At 37.4% G+C, this 18,747-nt stretch overlaps 1 protein-coding gene across 1 annotated transcript; it reads left to right on the top strand.

The window, feature by feature from the left end:
- Positions 1-3,506: 3,506 nt before the first annotated feature.
- On the top strand, positions 3,507-17,763 carry LOC111339348 (short transient receptor potential channel 4-like). Its single transcript, XM_088724583.1, has 15 exons — positions 3,507-4,192; positions 5,428-5,482; positions 6,643-6,705; positions 7,306-7,424; positions 8,215-8,427; positions 9,748-9,955; positions 10,070-10,283; positions 11,105-11,461; positions 11,994-12,020; positions 12,895-13,084; positions 13,925-14,071; positions 14,734-14,842; positions 15,248-15,324; positions 15,627-15,709; positions 16,329-17,763. The coding sequence occupies exons 2-15, from the start codon at positions 5,452-5,454 to the stop codon at positions 16,390-16,392; spliced, it is 1,902 nt and encodes a 633-aa protein (XP_088580709.1). The 5' UTR covers positions 3,507-4,192; positions 5,428-5,451; the 3' UTR covers positions 16,393-17,763.
- The last annotated feature ends 984 nt before the right edge of the window (positions 17,764-18,747 follow it).

Genomic DNA, 18,747 nt, shown 5'->3' with positions numbered 1-18,747 from the left:
AAAGGAATATGGATACGTATCTCTCGAAGCATCCAAACGCGATGGTTATTTTAACTGGCGATTTCAATCCGACTTCAACCGGCCTACGCCCCGACTCAACTTCTGGACCTAATCACTTGAAACAACTAGTCAAATTCAACACAAGAGACTCTGGGATACTTGACTGGTTTTATACTAATAGACCTCATACCTTCGATCTTCAGAAGCTACCTAAGCTTGGTTCATCGAACCACTATACCATCCAGGCGTGCTCAACTGTCAAACATCTATCTCAACACAATTCTATAAAAAAAGTTTATAGAAGAGAGAACCGCGCGAGCAACTGGAGACAGTTTGGATGCTGGATTACGACTAAGGATTGGGCTAAAATTTACAATGCCGCCTCATGTACTTCAAAGTTCGAGTTATTCTCTAAAGAGCTTAGTTCAGCTATTGAAACCTTTTTTGCATGGAAAACAGTGAAAATCCATGTATACGATAAGCCTTGGATCACAGTGAAACTGAAATCTATGATTGAGAAGCGACAAGCAGCATTTATTAAATTTGGGAAAGATTCACCAATTTATAGACTCTGGCAGAATAGAGTCCAAAGTGCTATTAAAACAGCGAAGTGCTCCTAGTACAACAACAAAGTGAAAGGTCTGGCTGAAACTAACCCCAAGAAATGGTGGAAAGACATCAAATCTCTGACGGGGCAGGTCACATCTGGTAAACATGAATGGTACTATCAATTCCTAAGTGACGTCATCACCAGTCCTGCAGAACTAGCTACTCAAATTAATGATTTCTTCACTGGTATAACCCAAGAGTTCGAGCCTTTGACGCCAATCCAAACTCCGCCCAACGTAATTCCACCAGAATTGCTTGTTTCCTTAGAGGAAGTTTCATCTGACTTGTGCAAATTGTCCATACATAAAGCGGTGGGACCAGATGGAATATCGATGAAATTGTTGAAGCAATTTGCACCCGAATTAGCACCATTGATTCAAGATATTTACAATCAATCACTGAGAGAAGGTCTCGTACCTGACAATTTAAAACAGTCAATTATCTCACCAGTCCCTAAAGTTTCCCCTCCTCAAAACATTAAATCAGACTTGAGACCAATTGCACTTACAAGCTGTTTAGCAAAAGTACTAGACGGTTTTACAAACAAAAGACTGTTAGATCAGGTGTTTGATTCTATTGACCCAATCAATATGCACGTTATGGACACTCTACAGTGCACGCACTAATTTATTTAATGCAAGCTATACACGAAGCTATTGATTCAGGTAACTGCTCTGTTCGGATATTTTTTGCTGATTTTACTAAAGGTTTCGATATCATAGACCACTCAATATTATTAGATGAACTCAGATCGTTCAACATCGATCAAACTCTGTTTTTTTGGATTTGTTCCTTTCTTACCAACCGGACACAGGCTGTACGTGTTGGCTCCTCTCTGTCACCATGGAAACAAGTCAATAGTGAAAATCAGACCTGAAAAAAAAAAAATTTCAGGCCTGTACGGGATTCGAACCACTGACCTCTGCGATACTAGTGCAGCGCTCTACCAATTGAGCTAACAAGCCAACTGGGAGCAGGCCATCAAATTAATTCGACATAAACCCGTAGATGATAAATCAAACAACAAATATATATGAAATACATATATATCAACTGCGGTTATGAAACGTATATGTGCACGATCCTTCGCAGTAAAGCACTACTTAAGCAATAGTGAAAATCAGACCTGAACAAAATTCAGGCTTGTACGGGATTCGAACCACTGACCTCTGCGACATAAACCTCATCTACGGGTTTATGTCGAATTAATTTGATGGCCTGCTCCCAGTTGGCTTGTTAGCTCAATTGGTAGAGCGCTGCACTAGTATCGCAGAGGTCAGTGGTTCGAATCCCGTACAGGCCTGAATTTTGTTGTGAACGCGGCGAAGGAATTTTTCTACGTCTTGTTTAATTGAGAATTCGTCCGTTGTTTTAGAAATGGGAACGAAATTTAAGCCCTTACTGAGGACGGATTTTTCTGAATCGGAAAGTGAGAGGTTTTCTGGAATGGTAACTACAGTTTTGAGATTTTCTGGTGATGAGTGGTTAGCACGGAAAGCCGTAAAAATCTTGAACAAAAGCTCATCTTTCAAACCGGTAGTCTAAATCCCACAGGGATCAACGAACGCTTTTCATTCCACTAATTTATTTATGTTTTTCTCGTTGCCATGCTCCCACCAATAACGTAGCTCCATTTTCTGCCTTTAAAAGCACACACAACCCACAATTCCTCTATTCGCTCCGACGAAGGGCTAACGCTCGAAACGTCAGCTTTTGTAATCATTACGGTGGCTAATTTACCATTTCAACTTTGTTGATATATCCAAATTATTTCGTTACTCCCACCGACGCAGCCCCAAACAGTTTCTTTCGAAACTATCAGCCTTTATTTCTTGTACTTTTCTTGTAGAAGAAGGCACAAAAAACTGATCGTTGATTGGTGAGTACACATATACTCGTCTTTGAACAGAGCGTCATCGAGTGGTGGGAAAGGCGCGTATCGGTTAAATTTTGAGTGTTAGTAAATGTCTTTTTCTGAGACACCGATGTTTTACAACTAATCTATGTCAGACGAGATGAAGAGAAAAAGAAAAAAATTCATTTGTCACAACTGAAATTTTTTAGCGATGTCAACTGCTTGTGGCACGCACTGACCGTGAATTGTTATCTCGTAAAACTATTGAATACTATAAAAAAAAAAAAACACACACAAAGCACAGACACTGCATCTGACACTCGACATATATCATTCATTAGCGGATACTTGCGAAGCGATGAAGTAGTGGAGACACGTTGCATTTTAAAATTAAGAGAGCCCGTTTTGCTATGAAAAGCTCGTCTATCTTGCAGCTATCTGAGATAGCTATCAACGCCACTGAATAATTTTAGGAGAGAAATGTTTCATGAAAAGAATAAAAAATATGCCTGAGTTCTTCGTGGCTCATGAAAGGAACTTCATCCTCCATTACCGAGCCATTTACTCTTAAAAACATCTGTAGACCTGTAGAAAAACTAGTAGCGAGGTCCCATGGATATTCATGACTACTTCTCAGAAGCGCTAGAACATGACGAGGGGTCACTGAAAACCAAAGCTGATGATCTAAAACAAAATGTCCAGCTTTTCTATTTTTCCTTGACCGTGTAGCTATAGCAACGGCACTGGTCGTAGGGTTGATTTGCTCGGTTTTTCTTTTAATAAAATAAATAAATTTAATAAATAAATAAATAAATAAATTTAAATAAATAAATTTAATAAAGGCTGATAGTTTCTAAAGAAACTGTTTGGTGCTGCGTCGGTGGGGGTAACGAAATAATTTGAATATATCAAAAAGTTGAAATGGTAAATTGGCCACCGTTACGGTTATAAAAGCTGACGTTTCGAGCGCTAGCCCTTCGTCGGAGCGAATAGAGAAATTGTGGGTTGTGTGTGCTTTTACAAGCAGAAAATGGTTTCTGCCTTTAAAAGCACACACAACCCACAATTCCTCTATTCGCTCCGACGAAGGGCTAACGCTCGAAACGTCAGCTTTTATAACCGTAACGGTGGCCAATTTACCATTTCAACTTTGTTGACATATTCAAATTTTTCCTTTAATAGTATATGTAGCCCCACTGTTGTGGTTTAGTCGATAAATACTGTTATGAGTAAATTAGCAGGGTCTGCGTTGGAAAGTTATGTAAGGAGAATGCGTATATATATACATATATATAGGAAGTCAGTGTCTCGATTTTTCCGTATAACAGTGCTCGATACATAAAAGTAGAGCGCGATTTATGTTGAGTTAAAAAATAGGAAGATTAATGATTCCCTTATAACGAGTCATGATTCCTCCCGTGTCTCCTTAAAAAAACATGTTAGACTCGAGTTGTTTGTGGCAGTTATGTGTTCAGTGCAGTTTTAATGGTTTGTTGAGTTTTTGGAAAGCTCTTTCTGTCGAGATGTAGTCAGCTCCATGCTTTGAAGCTAAAACGCAATGTCATTATTTCCACTTTATGTTTGGAAGCTAAAACGTCACTTCCACCCAAGGCTGATCACGCGTCAACGCCAGATTTCCCCAAAGTCTAACGCTTCATCCTAACAGAAGCAAGCGAGGAGGGTGAGTGTTCTTTCAGAAGAAGGAGGAAAAAACCGTAACATTGGTGGGTGAGTACAAATTTATTCGTCTCAAAAAAGGGATGTTATCGAGTGATGTGATTATAAGGTCAGATTACTTTTATTCAAGGCGAGGTGACATGCCCTCATCGGTCCAAGGTTTGTTTGAATCGAATTATGTGCTATGCTTTTTAAGCACCTGCTATACAAGTGGTCTAAAAGCTATTGGACTGCCTTATCTTTCAAATTTCTTGCCTTTGGTCGCCGTTTTCTTACGCCAAATTTATCTTAATGAATTCACCTGCCATGGCAAACGAAATCAATGAAGAAGAAAAAATATATATTCTTTGGTAATCGTCATTGATATCCATTTCCTGTGGACGCCTTGAAGTGAATGGTCAAATAAAAGTACCGAGGACTTTTAAAAACCGTGCTTACATCGTCAACGTATGACACTCGCAATGCTTGCTTCATATCAGTGCTTAGCGGATTACTTGTTAAGCAATGAGTAAGTAAATGGACATGGAATGTTAGAAGTAAAAGAGCACACGCCAAATTATTTTAGATGTTTGCCACGGAGTAGCAATAAGAGAAGAGACGAATGTTCCCCAAAGGGAATTTCCAAATCAAAAGAGCTGATTTTTGTGTTACTCCTGAAAAGAGTTTGCATTTTTCTGATTACTCGTCTATGCCCTTACACAAATTTTTCTACGAACTAGTGGACACTACGTGTAATTAGCTCATCCGCTAGATCTCATGAACACCGACTCTTTTTAGATGATATTGCATGAAACCGGAAAAGGAGCGCGCAAGAGAACACCACAATCTATGATATTAATTAAAGAAGTATTTCAACTTTTCCATTTTTTTGTTGACGTGGCAGTAAAGGGAATTTTCAATGTGATACGCCATGTAGATTTCTTTGCGTTTTTCCTTAAATAGTATGGGCTGAGTTTCCTATTTTGTCTACTTTGCTGTGGGCATAGCTAATTTGAACACATTGTACTGTTCTCCGGATTTTATGGTTTGCTACCTCATTATTTTAATCGTCATTATCTAAAAATGATTTTGATATATTACTTGCTGAAGTAATTTTACAAGGACTTCTACTTTCTCCAGACCAAAGGCTACCGAAAGAGTGAAATCGGTCTGTGTGCTCATGGAAAGAAATTTTATCATGTGTTAATTGGTACAACAGGGAAATCTTTAACCAATTAGGGAGTTCTAAGTATCAATTTTTCATTATGAGTACATGCTAACCACTACATCATTTTGTTTGATTTCAGTCTATCAATAGATCAGATATCAACATGGAAGGAAGATCAGCAGATTCTTTCGATGGTAATTACGTGTTTTGTTTGTCAAATTAAAAAGAAACAGGAAGGTTGAAAAATACCCAATAACGTTTCATCACCAGCTTTCCGACTTGCATGTGTATAATCCAATTTTAAGCCGAAGAAAATGCTTGCAGGTTTTAGAAAATCTACAAATTCCCCTTCTCAACACATCGTTCTTATTTTTTTGATTACATGTGACCTATGTAAAGGAAGCTATGGCGGCATTAACCTTCTTGCCCAGATCATTGGAGTTTCAGAGGAGTCTCTCCGCACCATTCGTATTCATGCATGCATGCTGTTACATAAATACATCTACACATACATACATTCATCGATTCATTTATTGTGACCCACGAAGGAGTACGTGTTTCCAGCAGTAATACTGCAAAATAAAATGAAAATTCTCACGCATATGTGAAAGATAAATGAATTAAAACTCATTTCGTTTAGGACCAAGGTGAAAATATCAAAATAAAACAGTTATTAAAATGTTTCTTAATTTTTTTTTGGTTCACATAGTTCATATTGAAGTCAGTAACAGTATTTTTAAGTTTTCAAAACATGCGTTGACATCCCCATGTCCCATTATCATTTAAGCTGGTCAACCTAAAATTAACAGTCCAAAAAGGAACTTTATAGAAATGTGCAGATCACCTATCAAAGCTAGTTTGAGCTTTTTGTGACGATAATTATGTTCAGATAAAAATCAATTACTTATTCGATCGGGTAAGAGTAAGGGAGGGGCTGCAAACAAAAGACCGAGACGCGGCGTGGTGCATAATATATCAGCGACATACCGCCTTGCATTTGCGAGTTTTCTTATGGCGAGAAATGTTTATCTACTATATCTCGTTCAAGCGCATTGATTACAAGTTATTTCATATTTTTTCCCCCATTTCATTTTTGTTATGTGTAAGTTGTTAATGTTATTTCAGTGCGTCAGCAAAACTAACATTTAATGAAAGCGTAGTCATAAGAAATATGTAATGATACGAAAGGCAGTCAGTTTAATATGGGGGCTTGATTTGAAGTTCGGACCGAGGAGAGCTGGAAACGGCGGATAAGAAAGGTTCAAAGTTGTCTGAATCTTCATCGCTGTCCCTTGAGTAGTTGTCATTTGCAGTAGGCTGTAAGTCAAGAATATGGTTTACTTTCACACAACAGGACCATTGGAATTCGATGGAGGAAGCGGTATACAGAAATTGCCACCAGACGATGAAAACACCGGTAACTAAGCTTCTTAGATTTACTTTCTATCCAAGCCTGTGCGGTAATTACTCTCACAGCCAAGTTGATTGTGTAGCTCCACGATATTTGTTTTAGAAACCTCAGAGGGATTTGGGTTTTCTGTTTTATCCAAGAGGAAGTATGTAAATCACGACGAAACGTTCTGTGATTGTGTTCTCGCTCCGCTATACGTAATTATGCATAATACTCTATCATTCGTGTTCTAAGGACTTTCACGACCGAAACTGGCATTTTTGGCAGTGGGAGAGGTATTTTACCAGTGATTTAAAATCTCACAAAAAATATACTAAGGATCAAGCTAGGCTAAGCATGACCCTTATGGGAAAACATGTCTGTATGATGTATATATAGAAAAGACTATGACTTAATCCACGCACTGCAAAAACACTCTTCCCCATTTGCTCAGTAATGCTGATTTTTAATTCTCCCCAATCTCCAGACTCTGGTAGGAGTATTTGGCACGAATGATACTGTACATTTCAACAGGAGTAATAACCGTAGCTCTTGCATTGTGGCCAATGCTGAACATCATTATTTAACAAGGCTGACAGTTTTTTAATCTTTATTTTGAATGTTCAGCAACGCTGGAATCTTTCCTAGAGAAGGATGGAGATGACATGTCATGGGAACTGATTGAGAAACTAGTTACAGCGAGCGCTCTTTGTGAAGCGAGTAACCCTATCGAAAAAGCATTTAAGGTATGTTTACCAAATGTTAAACAAGCTTCAGGTTTCAAAAAGTTTTAAATTGACTTGAAACTTTAATATACCACGGACATACAAAATAATATATATATGACATAACGACATGACTCATCTTTGCAGAGTGCTCAATTTGGACATAAAAGCAAAGCTTTGTAATACCAAGGAGCTACATCTAACTGCAGACAGTACTTTGCCGGCCCTCTGGGCCTTATCAGTGCAGTGCTGATTCTAGGATGGAGGTGAAGCTATAAAGCCACCCCAATATATATCATTACGTCAGTACATTTTAATGGAAATAAAAGGCGAATATATTTTATAGCGTGGGGCAGAGCCCCATACCCATGGAAAATGGTCAACCTCTTTTCGTTTGGTTGTCACGTGACTGACCGAGCGTATGAGCCTTCAGATTGCACGGGCAAGATAGGGGAGACTATCAAAACGAAGGGAGGGGTGTCTCAGGCGAGTCTTGGCAAATGCACATTTTATGTTATCATTAATGTTACGAGCTTGGGAGCTCCGCTTTTAGGCTTGACTAAATCTATATATTATATTTTTTTCAAATAGCAATGTTTTTCAAAATGGGTATATACATTAGCATATTGATTTGTATAAATGTATACCTGATGTATACCTGATGTATACCTGATGTATACCTGTTGTATACCTGATGTATACATGTATACCTGATGTATACCAAAGGCTGACTCGTGGTATTCAATCGCCACAACAGTTTCAAATCAATCTTCTCTCTTTCTAAACCTGCCTTTTTTTATGCAAATACTAGGTTAGTAGGAAGCTTCTTGACCTGGCTGAAACGACCACTGTGAACACAAAATCCTTGGAGGAACTTGCTGTTAAAGTTCAGGATTTTGCGTTTGATCTATTGGACCAAGTAGAGAGGAAGGAAGACATGTACATCAAAGATGAAGATATGGATCGTTCGGGTTCCCTTTTTAGTAAGATAACAGATTATGCAATTGCAGAAAAACAGAAGAAGGTACTTTTCTTTTATCGCGACTGCTAATGAGCTTATAACTTTGACATGGCCGTCAAGAAAGATACATATATGTTCCAGAGGTTGTAAAATTAAATCTGTAAGTTTCTAAATATTTTCGTATTTGCTCTTGGACATTATCTGTTCTTCAAAGTTCACAGTTCTATCCAAGTTCGCTCTCGGAAAATTTCTGGGATCTTTGAACAGACAAATATCCGTGCATATCTCGGCGCCAAATGGAGGCTATTCTTTATTTATCGCAATGGGTCTCGGTGGGCTTAACCGTCAACCGTTAAAAACGCAATAGGGACCTTAAGCAACCACGACGGCGACGGGAACGAGGACATGGAAAAACAAGAGATCTAATTGGCAGAACAATAGCTCAGCACGTGCGTTTTGAAACTTTGTACATTTCTTAGCCGTCCTATGCAAAACAACAACGTGAAATCGCCAAAATTTGCGTCGTCTGCGAACCGAAACCGCGACGGCAAATTATTTTTTAATTTCCATTTGGAACTCAACGCTACTTTTATACGTCATGCTGAAGTTGAGCTTGAGCTGTGGCGCCATAGGAGACAGTAAGCTCATGCAGCCATGTTTTAAATTCTAACTAAGAGTAGAAACTCATTTTTTAATCGGAGTCTTCCTTGGCGTTGCCGTCCTGACTGCTTAAGGTCCCTAATATTTTTACCGTCAACCGTCAAATAAGCAGGCCAAAGTTAGCCGTCAAATATCTCAGATATCCTTGATTAAGAACCAAACGATTGCCTTACTTGGGATCAAGTTCTGTTGTTTATAAATAAAAGTTTTGATATATCACAAAATACATTTATGTAAGTCCTTTCACTTCAAGTCGCGAGTAAAACTGGTTAGTGTGGAAACACTTCAATCGTCATAAAACGTCAGTCATTCATTAATAAAAGGTGTTATGAATTAACAGTTCTTTACAAACGCGTCATTATGATCAATTACAACCAAATTCGCGCGTTTAGTTCGTTTTATAGACGACATTTCCAAAAATTAGCCGTCATGAAATAATTTAACCGTCAAATCCCCCCCCCCCCCCTCCTCCCGACCTCTGGCACACTTCCTGTTTTTAAAGAAAAATTCGAAACTGGTATTTTTTATCATTGGAATCTCTGCAATAGCAAAAGAAATTGTTAACGAGATATTTTGTGGATATTTCAACAAGTTTAGGTTTCTCAGTTGCGATGGATAATCGTTCGCAGGAGAAACATTACGAATTCAATGTCGTAATAAGTTGAAGTAGTTTATTAATAAAAATGGTATTCATTTTTCTCCTATCACTTACTATTTCCTCAGTTTTTGTCGCATCCATTTGTGTTGAAAAGAGTGGAGAAACGATGGAAGTATGGCTTATCAAAAGATTTCCAGTCCAAAACACTATGCCGGGTTCTTCTTGTTTTGATAATGATGGTCGACGTAATTTTGACTCCCATACTGCTTCCATTAATCGCGTTTGCATTCTACAAAAGCCGGCGAGAAAATAAAGGAAAGACCAAGATCTTAGGTAAAACATAGAGAACGTTTGTAGTTAAGGACCAAGATTATGATAGAAATGGATGAAATATGACGTGTGTAAGTTGACATTAACTCATCACTCTTGTTCCCATGTATTTTACAGAAATTTACAAGTGTTACTTGGATACTCCATATGTCATTTTCGTTAAAGCTAAGATGATGATGTCGGTTTTCATTATTCTTCATTTCTGGATATCCATACACGGTTCGTCTGTTTCTCTGAACTTTGAAGAAGCCTTGGTATTTTTCTTCTTCCTTGGATTTTTTGGGAGTGAAATCCACCAGTGTTCAACATGGGCGAACAAAGTCTACTCCAGGTAGTAGATCCTAAGTTTTTAAGTCCAGTACCTCTATTCACGACAAATATAGATATTCTTATCAGTGTTTCTCATTATAAAGTTACTATATTTAACAAATTGTAGACATCGAAGCGTACATGATGAGTTATGGATGAGGGAGGCAGCTAATAACGAAGGAAGCGTAATATTTTTGCTTACTTTAGGAGCGTACACCCAAGGGCAAATACTAGACACTGAATCGACCAATCAGAGCGAGCGTATTTTCGCTGTTTATATATTACAACAAATCTCTCGGAATAACCTTGAAAAACAAGTGCCTTGTTCCTATTTCGTCAAGAATGCCCCTTTAGCCAGATTGATCGGACGTTTTATCACTTAGATAGCAAAGCGTCACACCTAAAAAAAGCCATTTCTGAATTTGTGTTTGTCTAGCATTTCCTTTGCAAAAACAATTTCGAATTTAAGGCTTTTAACACGAAGTACGAAGTCGGCAGCGATGAGATGCTTCGAAAGCCTTTAACTTGGGACGGAAAAAGCAAGGGCTGACCGACCAGAATTGTAGTGCTAGCCCATGTACTCTAAACGAGTCCATGAATCAAGGTCCTTTTCGAAAGCGACAGATAGGGGGTTTGAAAAAGATAGCATTGCAATGTGGCATCAATACGCAGATTAATTTCGTAGGGTATACTTAGTAATATATAATATTTCTTAGTCTGGCGACCTCCTGGTTTGGCAAAAGTTTGCTTTGCAAGTCAATATAGGGGGATCAAAATAACTTGAATATAAAGAAGCTTCGTTAATCAGTACTTTCCTGTTTTCTTTTTTCCTTTTCATTCTAGAGACGTGTGGAACTACGTAGATTTCCTAGTTGTTGCGATTTATAGCATCACTTTCTCTTGCCGAATAGTAACTTTGATAATCGGTGGAGATTCCTACCACAATCGTTGGTTAGAAATCGCTAACTACGGCTACGGCCTCAACACATTGTTCCTTACTCTACGATTTAGCAGCGTCTTACAGCTCAGTTCAGTTGTTGGTCCCCTGCAGCTGGCGTTGTTTACAATGTGTAGGGACTTGTTGGTCATACTAATTCAGTTTGCTTTCGTCGTTGTGGCATTTTCAATGGCCATCACGAAGTGTTACACAACTGAAACATCGTACCTGATGCTACAAAACAACCAATCCCATTATACAGAGTAAGCTGCTTACTTCCATTTTATTGGTTTTTGTTTTGTTTGTTTGATTTTGCTTCTGCTACTTTCTCTTTTTTTTTATTAGGTAGTTTTGTCTTATATTAATTTTTAGCTTCTTTTTCGTTTTTTCTTTTAAAAGAAGCACCATAAACGATATAGAAAGTGTCATCTAGTTTATTCCGTTACCTATGGAGTTTAAGTATTTCTAAAAGATTGGACCAGTTTGGATTGTCTGAGGGCAAAAACCATTTTCTGACTTCTTTAACAAATGTTTGGATTTTTTTCCCTGCCTTTCATTTCAAGCAGCAATTCTCAACTTTTTCTTATCTTCGACGGGTGCAAACTTGAGAATAACGGTGAATAACGTAACAAAGAAGATGAAAGTGGTTTCCATATCAGCGGTAGAAATCAAATGGCATCAACCTCTCGTTCAAATTGTGTTTTACTCTTCCCATCCTCTCCTAGTATTCTACTTTTACTTTCTTCCATGATACTTATCACTGTGACATATGTTTTATTTCTTTCCTCTTTCGAGGTACTGTGATCCAGGCAATATCGAATGGTAGGTCATTTCCTTGTATTAAAAAAAAAAATTAGGGGAGCGATCTAGGACTTCAAAACTGTCAGGGTTACGTAAGAGACAACTTGTGCATGCAGTGTCATGGTCGGCAAAGCATGCAGTCTTTCATGGCCTTTTTAATTAGTGGAATCTTTTCATGACGCACTCGCAGCTTCGTGACAGTAATAGAATCAAAATGTATTTCGTCAGTTTGAAATTTATTTTGAATATTTTTTTATTTTAACAGTTGAAACTACGATCAGTGACAAAATTGTTGACACATTGACCTTTTCATCCCTTTTTTACTTCAATTTTTATCGCTTTTGCCCTTGTTTAGGTTAACCTTTTTGCCCCCTTTCCCAAAACAATGGCGTATTGTGATTCCTTTAACCTTTAGCTGCGTGCAGGCAACATTGTAAGGGGGAGGGGGGTCTTGTCAATGATTTACAGCCTGGTATAAACAGAAGTGTCATTCTAAAAGAAAACAGAGCTTTTCCTTACTGGTTAACAGCAATTAAAAACAAAATAAATGGAAAAGTCTGAAAAGGATTTGAAGGGATTCTCATCCGTTACTTCTGTAGGGAGAGGAAAAATATTGGTGGTATGTGTCCTAATCACTGAATTCAAGTTGGTTTTCCATCAACTTGTTCAAATGTAGTTCACCTAAATAAATAAAAGGGATCGTAAAATAGTTCTACTGATAAAAGCCTTTAATGATTGAAAATTCTGTCTACATTTCAGCAGCGTGTTTGACCAAAGTATGTTAGTTGGAGAAGTGTTAGTCTAACAGCACACCTCTTAGCACCATAAACTTCATCTCATGGCTTTTTTTGTAAGCATACACCCACAAGCCTTTCTTTTTTTCTTTTATTTTCAGTTTTGTTAAGTCTACATTGGATCTTGTCTGGTCAATTTTTGGAATGACCCACGCGGAAGAGATGCGATCTCACACCAATTTGACGTCGACAATTGTTCTTTTCCTATTCTTGAGCTTTTTGGTGTTGTCAGTTCTCATGTTGGTTAACATCCTAGTAGCCTTATTAACAACGACTTATGCCAACTGCAGGGTTTGTGTTAACTATTCATACTAGTGATGAGGCCAGAAAAGAAGAAACAAATTATTAAGCTTATCTCAATGATATACATATTTTTGGAGACATTTTCCTTCTATTGGACTTGTCAAGCAAGCGGTATATCGAGGTGGAGAAGAAACAAAACCCCAAAACAACATAAAAATTGCGGTCAACCATGGTTTACTGTTTTGTTTCCTTTATGTCCTATTCCATATTTCCTGATACAAATCAGGATCTAGTAACATATATCCAGGATCTATTTTCATTCACCCACTTTTTCATTAAACAGTCTATTTATGACTTAACTATCTGGAGTTTCCGGTTGATCTTCATGTAGCAAATAACAAGTTTTATTACATAAGCTGCGATGTTTATAGGGACTTCCAGCCCTGAGGAAAGCATTAACTGCACATGTGTAAAATTAAGATAATTTCTGTCACTCGCCTTTCGAATTTTTTTTTCTAAATAATTAAAGTTGTATGCTTGCAGACATGGAACTTCTCCTCTTGTGTTCAACTCAATATCTCATTCGTGTTTTTCTCGTTGCCATGTTCCCACCAATCACGTAACTCCATTTTCTGCCTTTAAAAGCACACACAACCCACAATTCCTCTATTCGCTCTGACGAAGGGCTAACGCTCGAAACGTCAGCTTTTGTAATCGTTACGGTGGCCAATTTACCATTTCAACTTTGTTGATGTATCCAAAATATTTCAATATCTCATTCGTTTGCTGTGCTTACTAATTAAGTTTCGAGTAGAACACTCGAAGAGAAAGTCTACGTTCTACGAAGTCCTTGTATCTAATTTCGTGCTTTTTTTCCTCACTATTCAGAACCGCTGGAAAATCAATTACACCTACTCGCGCTGTGTAACTGAAGAGCACTTTAGACGTATGCATTGTGTTGTTGTGCCATTCAACCTACTCAGCTTGCCATTGGCGTCCTTGTATTGGAGAATGACTAAAGATACCAGAATTAAGGTACTGCCAAAGAAGTTCAGCTTTTTTTTTATCTTTTTGCTAGTAGTGTCCCGAAATAGTTAATGCCAATTTAATTTGGCTACATGCAACCACCTTACTCAACATGGCATCACATTTTTTTCTGAGAAACTGTTACCTTTTATCAAATTAAAAATTGGACGTAAAAGAAAAAAGGTATCTACCTGCGCCTAAAATTTATTAAATCATTCACATTCCCTACTGGAAAACTGTTATCTTTTTATTTAATTAAAAAAATTTGACTTAAAAGGGAAAGGGTATCTACCCGTACCTAAAAAATTATTAAATCATTTACATCTCCCACTGGAAAACTGTTACCTTTTTTATCAAATTAAAAGATTTGACTTGAAAGGCAAATGGTTCCAACCTGCGCCTAAACTTTATTAAAGGCTGCCCTCAAAAACTCCAATCGCAGAGCACGTGGCGCAGCTGAGATCAGGAGGTGTTTAAGCAATTGTGAAATAATATAAAGAAAATGGCGAGCCATCATATCACGGGACTTTTATGAAAAAGAAAAAGAAACACTTTTACGTATATTGTATCTTCTTACTTATTATTACGCGCACATCTGATGTAGCCGAAATAAGTTTCAAATGTTCTGCTTTGGACTAAATGAAGTGCTGTTCTTATATTTTTTAATATAGAGAAAGGACAGTAAGAATAACAAGTACAAAGATTTCTTGGAAGGAACTTTCTTCCCCATAATAACAAAGCGCTACAAAAAGAAATATAAGGGATCGTTTCCTTTAACAGGTAAGGCTTTCTAAAATACGCATTTATGACAGTTGAACAGAATGTAGCGATACAGATTTAACAAAATGAGGTAACTTTTATATTCAAATCTAACTTTAATTTCATTTTGTCTACTTCTGGAAGACGACAAAAGTTTCATCAATGTAAGACTTTCAGCCAGAAACTTTCTTACCTGTATAGGATAAATAGAGCATATTACTTATTATATTTGTTTCGGTATTGTATCGTTAAGTGGGACAGTTGCGTATAACTAAGGTACGCGTTCAAGTTTTCAACGTGTTCATGACTGTCACAATAAGCAAATGCTCATCCTAACACTCCTTTATTAGGACCTAGCTCATATACGCTAACGAGTTTTCACGGTATTCCTAATGCATTCCCTTTGACTTAAACAATTTCTTTCAGTCGACGGTAAATTGGATAACCTGGAAGAGAGGCTGAATAGAGTGGAAAAACTCAAGATACTGGAGAAAAAAGAGCAAGTAAGAAAAACGTTTTTTGTCTTTCAAACACATTTTATCTAACCCATCCAACCAATATTACTTGTTTTTTAATACTGATAATTCCATCCAAAATGCACTAATAGCACCATATACGTAGTTTAGGCGCGTGGGTGTGCCGATAGTTAATTTATGCACGTGCAGTGGCTCCTGAACCCGAACTTATTTGATCGATCGTATCTTCTTACCTATTGGTTAGAACTGAAATTAAGATGTTTAAAATGAAAAACCGTCCGCAACAGTTCGTTTATCAGACTTATTATGATTGGTGTCCAAAACAAAAGGAGAGTCAAGAGCCAGACCGATTGGAGAAGATGGAAGAAAAGCGGACTATGACTAGTAAAGGTCGAGAAAAACAGAAGAACAGGTCAGGTCTTACTTAAATACTTTTTATTCCATACTAATTATGCCACGTAGATTATTGTGCATTGTTTGGCCATGCCCAGAAAGTAATCATTCCCTCATTTCCAGCCGAGTAAAGGAATCCAAGGCCTTACACTAAGTTACAAGTGTAGCGTGCCCACCTTTCATGATCGCTAATTTCAGAAAGAAATATTTCCACTATAATTTCTAAGGAAGGTTGTTGGGTGTCATTGAGACCAAGACCATTGCTAAATTGCTCTGATGAAGGGCTAACACTCGATACGTTAGCTTTAAAACTCTTTACGGTGGCCAATTTATATTATCAACTCTGTTGATAAGACTGAGATAATCATTGCTAGATCGTTTGATGAAAAAATATGACGATCACTCAGTCCTTACTCCTTCTGCAGTGTAGCCTAAAGACAGAAAGGGCGAGAGTATTCTTTTTTAAATTCTTATTGACAAATTGAGCTACTCTGCTTATTAAGAACAGTGATTTCAGATATACCCTTGCACCGACAATGTTTCAAAGTGTGTTAGGAAAAATAAAGTATTATTATTAGGAACAAATAAACATGGAGGAGGCTTATATACATATATTTTGTATATTCTTAACCAATCAGGGAGGAGAAGAAACAGAGAATGAAGTTGGCGAATCCTTCGAAGAGAAAGAGAGTCTCTCCGTAGATCAGTCGATATTTCTGATAACTTTTTCCATTCAGCAAATTCCTTCAACTAGAGGAATCTCAATTTTCAGGAAATGTGTGTGTGTGTTTGTTAACTTAATGTAAGGAACATTTGGATCTAATTCCAAATGGTGTGTGTAAACTTTGACGTTTATTCCAGGACGTTTTGTTTCTTGTGTGTTTAAATTTCAAGATGTCTGGATATCATCATTACCACATTTTTAGGAGGAAATGAAGTCTGTAAGACTCTTTCTCTCAGCAGCCGAGCGAGAGACAGCAGTCCAAATCGTGCTTAATCGATTATGACTGATAGCGCTGGAGTAATCGTCCTGCAGCTTTGATTCAGTTTGAAATGAAATGCGAAAGCAACTACGTTAACTTTACAGTGTATGGATATTGCTTAAATTGCATATAGATTTGGATGCTACCCTTACAAATGAAGAGACATTTATCTCACAACTGATTAACTAATTACGTTGGGGTAATCATCTAACAACTTCGATTTAGTTTGAAATGAAATGCTAAACCAATTACGCTTTTTTGTATATATGATATATGAGTGTATAAATGTTGTGTGTGTTCCCTATGGTTTGGATGCTACCCTTGCGAATGAAGAGACATTATTTATCTTTTAACGCTTTGCGTAACAGTTTTTTAACTAATCTTTATTCACGCTAAGGTGTTAAAGCCAATGTTTTTGAAACCATGGAATATACAAAATATCGTTTAGGAGTCTTGCGAGTTTCAAAATTTAAGTTCATGAAAGGAAAACAAGGACAACTAAGCTTTGAAAAAGAAACTCGCTGAAGATGATGAAATGTGCGCTTATTATTGAATTCACTCTTTAGGTGAAAATGGCTCCAAGGACTTTTTGCCGGTGATGGCTAAGGATGAGCGGCTTCCAGTTGTTATTTTTCTCAGTCAATTCTGCCTTAAATGTACAAGGAAAAGAAAATCTACTGCAAAAAAAGAATTTTAAAGTGACTGAGTTATGCCGGAAACATAATCCTTTGTTTTTTTTTTTTTCTTCGAGGAATGAGTGCTTCTCCATCGTGATATCAGAAGCTCGATTTGGAATTGTCATCTAAAAATCCATTGTCTCTGTGGGATTATCTCATTCAAAATACCGTATTTAACTTTGTGCTACATTAATCCAGTAGAAATTATGAAAACTGAGTCCCCACCAGAAGCAAACAGTCCTTTAGCCGAAAGTGTGTCATGATATTTAGCCCAGATTCGGTGGCAAAGTTTTCTAGCCAGAATTTACTTTTTGTATGTACAATGAATCAACTTACGAGTCAGGACTTTATCATACGGTGTGTGTGCTAAAGCTTCAATACTTTTTTTAAATAAAATAATACTTAAAACGTAATTCAACTGGGTCTATTGATCGACTTACTCCAATTATTGTGTCTTCTTTTCAACTTACTGTCGCTCTTTAAATGTAAGAAAGTTAAGAGGGGCGCACACCTCTAAATATCATAATTTTCCGTCTAATCCTCGCCCCCACTTAGGCTTTTCGGGTTTTGACCATACCGAGATATTTACTTAGTAACTGATACGGACGAAACGACATTTTATGCCATTAAGATGGTATGTCTTTTTTGTGGTATCGAGCTTAAACTTAGGGACCTAGGAGAGGGGTAAAGCCCTTCCTTTAACTTTCGCGCATTGTTAAGGTGGCTCGTACCAGTTTTCATCTTTTTCATGGTTTGTAACTTTGAAAGAATACAACAGAAAGACTGACCAAGGTCAGTTGAACACTTTTACGGGGTTGAATTACATAATCATTGGTTATCCAAAAATAAGTGTAATTTCGTCACTAGCAGTTTCCATGGCAACGCTTTCATAGGCTTATTCAGACGCATTTTTTAGCTTGTGGCTTAAATAATTCGAAAACTAACCCGGTGACCCCCTAATTTTTTTCAGTGATTGCTTTTGGCACTTGAAAAGGAAAATGCACAAAGATTTTTAAAAAATTCTACGGAGCGGAATTTCAGAAAATCTACAAAAAGGGAAATTTTCACACATCGCAAATTTCCTTCCGTAGAATTTTCTATTTCTTTTTCTGATGATTCCTTTCGACGTTATTATCATATTGGAACAATAAAAAGAAGGGTTCACCGGACTTGTTTTCATGCAATAGCTCTCGTGAGTTTAGCAATTTCCACGCGCGTTCTCGCGCATTTAAAAATCTGGATTCTATAAGATCGAAATTTGCTCATGATCTGTTTTAGCTACCGCTGACAATTGCGTGTGCTCGCGCGAGCACCTACGATCTGATGTTTACAGACGTTTACTGCTAAGAAAATCATTAGACAGCCGTCAAAGACAGCCTCCCGAGCTCATCTTAAAA

This window comes from Stylophora pistillata, chromosome 6, assembly GCF_964205215.1.
Source record: "Stylophora pistillata chromosome 6, jaStyPist1.2, whole genome shotgun sequence".
Lineage (NCBI taxonomy): Eukaryota > Metazoa > Cnidaria > Anthozoa > Scleractinia > Pocilloporidae > Stylophora > Stylophora pistillata.
This window is presented reverse-complemented; position numbering and strand designations above follow the sequence as displayed.

Bases quoted from the DNA above. Each gene is read 5' to 3' on its own strand.
- LOC111339348 (XM_088724583.1), top strand. From the start codon at position 5,452: ATGGAAGGAAGATCAGCAGATTCTTTCGATG. The intron at 14,843-15,247 runs GTAAGGCTTTCT...AATTTCTTTCAG, and splicing joins GGGATCGTTTCCTTTAACAG to TCGACGGTAAATTGGATAAC. The intron at 15,325-15,626 runs GTAAGAAAAACG...CCAAAACAAAAG, and splicing joins TACTGGAGAAAAAAGAGCAA to GAGAGTCAAGAGCCAGACCG.